This window comes from Helianthus annuus, chromosome 7 (assembly GCF_002127325.2).
Source record: "Helianthus annuus cultivar XRQ/B chromosome 7, HanXRQr2.0-SUNRISE, whole genome shotgun sequence".
Taxonomy (NCBI): Eukaryota; Viridiplantae; Streptophyta; class Magnoliopsida; order Asterales; family Asteraceae; genus Helianthus; species Helianthus annuus.
Window position 1 is genome coordinate 91,505,002 of NC_035439.2, and position 7,434 is coordinate 91,512,435.

Here is a 7,434-nt window from a genome sequence, read left to right on the forward strand (position 1 = left end):
AACTTCGGTTATGGTTAATCGGTTATGAAGTCGGTTATGGTTCGGTTTTGGTTAATTTCGGTTATGTAACCAAGCAAGGTTTGAAATAAATAGGGTTGTGCACGATTTGAACTTAGCTTGAGCCTATTTTATAAGATAACGAAGACTAAACTCTTTGGTTAAAATACCGATTTAGAGTTCTTTTTAATAAGGTAATTCTTAAACAAAAACAATTATAGCCATAACAGCTTAGTTTTTTTTATCAAAATAAATGACATCTACATCAAGATCCTTTTGTTACTAACATACCTTTATCTTAGTAAAAACCCTCTATATGGTTTTGTAAAACACAAATCTATTATATGAAGTTAACATCACAACTTTGGTTCGGTTTCGGTTATATTCGGTTAACCAAAGCTTCATAACCATAACCATAACCGATTGAGCGGTTATACAAAGTTTCATAACCATAACCATTGGTTATATTGGTTATCGGTTATTAGTGGTTCGGTTATGTCGGTTATGGTTCGGTTATCGGTTATGGTGGTTAATTTGCTCACCCCTAGTGAAGCCCTTCAATTGGGTAAAATGGGCGGCAGCTGTAACAGTGCCAGGCAGCTGCCTGGCACTCTCCTATTGGTCCAACAAATTTACGATTTTATCCCGATTTAAAATTACGATTTTACCATCAGTTCAAATTTATGTTTTCGCCCCCGCTTAAAAATAAATTTACGTTTTTGCTCCCAGCTAAATATTTCAATTTTGCCCTCGGTTAAAAATTACGATTTTTACCCGTTTCAATTTACAGTTTTGCCATTAGTGTTTTTTTCCCTTAAAAATACGATTTTGCCATCAGGTCAAAGTTATGTTTTTGCCCACGCTTAAAAATAAATTTACGCTTTTGCTCCCGGATAAAAATTCTAATTTTGCCATCGGCTCAAAATTACGATTTTGCTCCGTATAAATTTATACTTTCGCCATTAGTTTTTTTTCTCACAACCAGGTTACGATTTTGCCCTCAACTTAAATTTACATTTTGCCATCGTTTTTGTTTTATTTCCTGTTGACATTACAAGTTTGCCCCCAGTGCAAAATTACAGTCGTGCCGGCAACTTCCTGGCACTCGCCTGTTGGTCCATTTAGTTTACGATTTATCCCTGAATTAAAATTATGATTTGGCCCTCGGTTAAAAATTACGTTTTTCCCATCGTTTTAGTTTTTTTTTACCAAAACTATAAATGTTTTTTTTAATTGTTTTACTCGATTTAATTTCTTCCCGTGTCAAGGAGTTGCCTAACACTGGCTCATTAGTCCTGAGAAATTACAGTTTTGCCCTGAGCCAAAAAATACGGTCTTATCATCGTTTTTTTACCCTAGCAAAATTATAGTAGTCTTTTTTTAATTGGTTGCGAATTATTCGACCATCGCCCCGCAACGCGGGCGGAGCATCTACTAGTTTGCTACATTACATATATAATTCACCTGTCTTTTTTTTTTTTTTTTTTTTTTTTTCATCTTTTAACATCCGCAATTTAACCTCGAATAAAATACTATACAAATCTCATTTTTCATTTTTGAGGGTTACAAATAACTTATTTGTTCACTCCATATTTAACTATTTATTCACTTATTTCATACTACCAATTAGTTATCTGCAAAAGCAATCATCAGGCTCGTTTGGCAAGAATGCTCTAACTTGATTAACAAGAAAGTAAAAAAAAGGGTTGTATGAACATAGAACACATGATCAATGTACGATCCGATCGTATATCGGCCTGGTCTAATGCTGAATAAATCTTGAAGCTTCAAAAAGTTGAAGAACCTTGACCTTGGATACAATGTGTAGACAATTTTCTAAAGGATAGTTTGAACTATTCAAGTCAAACATCAAACATACACATATAATAGGAATGATTCAATATTTCAAGATAAAGTTGTTTGGAACGTGTTGAAAAAACAAATGAACACTCAAAAACTAGTTAATGAAAACATATTCTTTTTAAATTCACTTGAAACTTATAAAGCAATTCAAGTTTTATAAAAGTGAGTCTAGACTTTAAATATCTATGGGAAGAATATTTTATACGATGATGGTTATGGACCAATCATTTAAAATAAAGTATAACTAAAAAACCATCTTTCCTACCTTGAGCGAAGTTTCCCTTGCATGTGCTTTAATACTCTTGTCCATTTGGCTTGGTCAAGTGACACATTTGCAATTTTTGTTTAGTGTTTTAAGTTATGATCAAAAGCAAATATCTAAATTTTGGCTTTTGTTACGGCTAAAAGTTTATCACTTCATTTTTCCGACTGTGGGTTAAATGATAATCGGTAATTTTGTTATTCATCGAGAGAGATCGAGAGAGAGGGAGGGACGGAGGGAGAGAGAGAGCATATACGTTTATGGGATTTTCTCAACCAATAGTTAAGATGTTTTAGGCGTCTTAATTTTTTAAATCACCCGAAACATGAAATAAAAATGACACGAAAATAATCAAATTTTTTGTTCTTTTTTTCTCGTTTAATCAAACATGCCATGTGTGGATTGACTAGTTTAATAAACGGATCGTGTTGGAGTTGAGATACAATTAAACGGGTTGGCCCTTTAAACCTTAAGATAATCTAGTACACACTTTATAACTTGCAATATGATTCTGATTTTGATATTTTTAGAGGACCCGGGGTGGTATGAAAAAGTTCCGTGATGAACTTGAAAACGCCGTTATACACGGCCGCCGGTGGTGACCATCACGCGTGAATAAGAAAACGCGTTAAACACATCACGCGTTGAAGTTTATCAAATGAATGTGTATTACTTGTACATTGGGTATTAATACTTGTACATTGGAATCCCATCACTAGTGATACCACCCCCCAACATTTCTATCACTAGTGATAGAATATTGGTTGTGCACATGGCATGACTTGATTGGATAGTGGGAGTGATAGATTCTATCACTAGTGAACCACCCCTAGTCCCCTTAACTTATATATTTACCCGTTTAACTCGTTTAGATAAAGGGATTACACTGATCGTGTTCACATTACACATTTATAAGCACAAAATAAACACACAACCCTGAATGCATCAACCCGACATGATTAACGCTTTAATTAGTTTGACATGCAAATGTAGATACAAAAGTTAATGAGATTTATAATTTACCTTTGTTGTATCAAACACGTGATTATATACAATACTAAGATAATCCTTAAAACATGTTGTGTTGACCTTTATTACAATATCAAGCCCTAAATTATATCATTAAGATCGCCTTGGTGAAAAGATGGGAAACCTAGTATCATATTTTGGTTCAATCGAGGAATCCTTGACTTTACAAGAGATGGTCGGGAAACGAATTCCCAACTTAGTTCGTAGAATTTGAAAAGAAAATTTTTAAAATAGACGGTTGTTATAAGATCATAAGAGCATACAAGGTCGGGAGAGGTCAACGAACCTCCACATCAGCGTAGCCTAGTGAACTGTACTCTCTCTCTTCTCCTACGAATTTCCCTTCTTTCTTTCTCCTTCCTCTTTCACGAGTCACACTATTGACGGGTGTCTGTCACGGATGGTTTATGACCACAGGCCGCAAGATTTTCCTCTCTCTTTCACGTATAGACTTCCTCTCTCTTTCTCATCAGCGTTCACCAATAAATGGTCCCAATCTCTAATATGGTCTAGCAAAAAAGAAAGTGTCGATAGTTGATCACTTGATCCTGGATAGTGGTTTAACATAGACACCTGTTTTGGAAGGATTGGTTGAATTTTATTTAATGATGGATAAAATAAAAGTCCAGCTGTTTATTTGGCATGCAAGACAGCATTTATTTGGCACTCGTGCGAACACATGACCCACACGTGGATGGGTATGCATGTGATAGCTGATTTATCGTCCTTATTCATTCTTCAAAGTCCAACCCAAATTTCAATTTCTCTTTTTCCATACGTATATTATTTATTGATTTTTGTTGTTTTGTATACAAGAAAAAAAAACAAGTTTACCAACGGGTTATTTTTAATTGTTTAATTTTTTAGTTCACAAAAATACATTATGTAACCTTTATTAAAAATGGCAACAATTATATATACTTATAGTGTAACCTTTATTAAAAAACGCAACAATTATATATCCTTATATAGTAGAAAATTCAACTGCTTGAGTAGTTCAATATTAGCCTTCAAAGGACATTCTGGTGACACGGTGTCTCTTTTATATTTAAAAGATGAAAAAAATCAAATTACGCAAAGTGTTAATATTGGTAGTTAATAAAGGTAGATTAACATTAAATCGTTTAAAAAACTAGTTCAATATGCATGGTAATAGTGTTTTACTCAAAAACTTCAAAGAAATATAAAAAAGACACTACTAAAATTTTCACAAATTACAAAGAATAACTACTATCAGAATCTGACTGACTCAGATACATTCATTTCAAAATCAATATTATGTTAAGAACTACAATAACCACGTGATGCACTTGTACCTTTTAGTTATATATATAACAAAAGACGCTTCCATAACCACCTACGCTACATCTTACACTACGAACCCATACTTTCCGGTTTCTCAACATAATACTGGTTCCGAAAATAACAGGCACCATTTTATTAATCATATATTATTTAAATTTATATAAACTTTATATAACCACAACCTCCACTTTCTCTCTCTATCCTCACCCTGTCTATTTCACTCTATATCCTCATCATATCTACTCAAATCACACCAAAACTTCACAATACATACACACATACAAACACACACCTATATCCTCATACATATACACACGTATGTATATATATACACACACACCTAGAGAGAGAATATAGAGAGAGAAGAGAGAACCAGAGGAGAACATACATACACACATACAAACATTTGTCTCCTACAAACTTCGATTATTAACGAATAAACAGATCTGAATCCACAAAAGTTCCACTCAAATCTCAATCAGATCTTCATCAATTTCATCCGGTATGATTCATTTGACCTAATTATTATTATTATTCATTCAAAATGTTGACTCAATATCTGATTTGACCATTAGGTTGTTTTCTACTTATTGGATTTTTCTTATTTGTTTGTTCATTAATCATTCTATTATTACTATAAGTTAATTAATTTTAACTGTTTGTGTTATTATTATCATCACATATTATTACTTGTTACTTGTTAGTCATAATAATAATCAATAATTGATAATTGATAATTAATAATTAATAATTGATTGATCAGTGAGAAGATATTGCAAATTGAGGAGAATTAGGGTTTGTGAACCAAGTGTTTGTGGATGTTGAGAGATGAGGGATGTTGGAACAATTGATGAGTATTTTAACAGCCTGCTGGTTTCCGGTGTCGGACCGGTATGATATCGGTCCGGAGAGTGTCGTCGGCCGGCAGGAAGGGCTTTTATGGTGTAAGGATTATGGGAAACATATCAATGGGGAGTACTCTATGGCTGTGGTTCAAGCCAATATGTTGCTTGAAGATCAGAGCCAGATTGAGTCCGGCTCGTTGAGCTTTAGTGATTCGGGTCCATACGGGACGTTTGTTGGAGTGTATGATGGTCATGGTGGACCGGAAACGTCGCGTTATGTTAATGATCATCTGTTTCAGAATCTCAAAAGTGAGTAATCAGTGGTTGAATCATAGTTTTAATTTCATCAAATTTCAATAATTTGTAATGTCTTTTTTTTTTTTTTTTGAATTTTTTAGGGTTTGCTACAGAACAAAAATCAATGTCTATGGATGTGATCCGTAAAGCGTATCACGCAACAGAAGACGGGTTTTTATCGATTGTTGCTAAGCATTGGACGGTGAAACCGCAGTTAGCTGCTGTTGGAACTTGTTGTCTGGTTGGTGTTATTTGTGACGGGGTGCTTTACATTGCTAATGCTGGTGATTCTCGTGCTGTTTTGGGAAGAACCGTGAAGGCGACGGGGGAGGTTATCGGTATTCAATTATCGGTGGAGCATAACGCGAGTATCGAGTCGGTTAGACAAGAGCTTCATAGTTTGCATCCCGATGACCCGCAAATTGTGGTGTTGAAACATAACGTGTGGCGTGTAAAGGGGCTCATACAGGTACGGTTCATGTGCAAATTCAATTTATGAAGATAACAAACAATGACAAATTGGAATGTTATTGCAGATTTCAAGATCTATAGGTGATGTATACCTAAAAAAGGCGGAATTCAACAGGGAACCGTTGTACGCAAAGTTTCGTCTTCGTGACCCGATTCGGAGACCGATACTTACCGCTGACCCGTCAATATCCATGCATGAAATCCAACCGACCGATCAATTTATCATATTTGCATCCGATGGTCTCTGGGAGCATTTTAGCAATCAGGAGGCCGTCGATATAGTGCAGAATCACCCACGTAAAGTAAGTGTTTACACTTTGCACCAATGTGTGATTTTCGATAAAACATGTGAAGTACAACAGTTCGTTTTACATTTCAATTTCATGATCGGTCCGATATTAGACATGTTTAACATGCATAGTGTACTTTAGAGGTGGTTATATCAACACGTTTACTTATAAGTTGGTTGATTTGGGTTATGTTTTATTTCTAACGGGTTGAATAATAAAATTAGTTTTGGTCAACTGGGTCAAACAGGTTGAAAGCTGCCCAAGCGTATTTTTAACGGATTCAATCCTCTTTAATCATTTTATTTTATAAATCAGATTACTACTAAAATAGTACTAACATGCTCCACAAATCGTCTTCTAAGAAAATATAAATATTACACGATAATTGTCAACCCAACTTGACCTGACACGCATTGGTGCATGCTATCAAGTACTCGTTTCGACCCATTACACAAATATCCAACTTAGCCATTTTGTATGTAGTGTATATATTCTTTTAGCAAAACTTGTATATCAGACGTGTGTGTTTTTTAATGAGCATGAGCTTGCTTTTTTGATGTAGGGAATTGCTAGAAGACTAGTGAAAACCGCCTTACAAGAGGCGGCAAAGAAGAGGGAGATGAGGTACACAGATTTGAAGAAAATCGACAGGGGAGTAAGGCGTCATTTCCACGACGACATTACAGTTGTAGTTATATTTCTAGATTCGAATCTAGTGAGTAAAGCAAGCTCATTAAAAGGTCCTACTTTGTCTCTTAGAGGTGGCGGCGTCAACCTCTCAGGGAAGGCGGCACCACCATCAATCGCCTAGGATCAGGTCGGCATCACTTACTCTTGCTATTCTTGATTACCAGTATGTGGTTGGATGGATTTGAGAGAAAGGTTAAAAAGGTAATTTTCCATCTCTAATTTTAATTCCATGATGTATAGGGAGTTATTTGAAGCTTATGTTATGTAAATCTTGTTCTTAGAAATTTATTTCTTTTTCTTAGAAATTTATTTCTTTTTCTTTTTTTTATTGGCCTGTTAATTTGAAAAAAAAAGTGAATAAAAAGGTGTGTATAGGTCAACCCAA

The 7,434-nt window shown here is 34.8% G+C and overlaps 1 protein-coding gene across 1 annotated transcript; it reads left to right on the forward strand.

Moving 5' to 3' along the window:
* Window positions 1–4,726: 4,726 nt before the first annotated feature.
* LOC110899454 (probable protein phosphatase 2C 46) lies at window positions 4,727–7,434 on the forward strand. Its single transcript, XM_022146348.2, has 5 exons — window positions 4,727–4,958; window positions 5,220–5,610; window positions 5,700–6,067; window positions 6,135–6,371; window positions 6,922–7,434. Exons 2-5 carry the CDS (start codon window positions 5,292–5,294, stop codon window positions 7,168–7,170), a joined length of 1,173 nt encoding a protein of 390 aa, XP_022002040.1. The 5' UTR covers window positions 4,727–4,958; window positions 5,220–5,291; the 3' UTR covers window positions 7,171–7,434.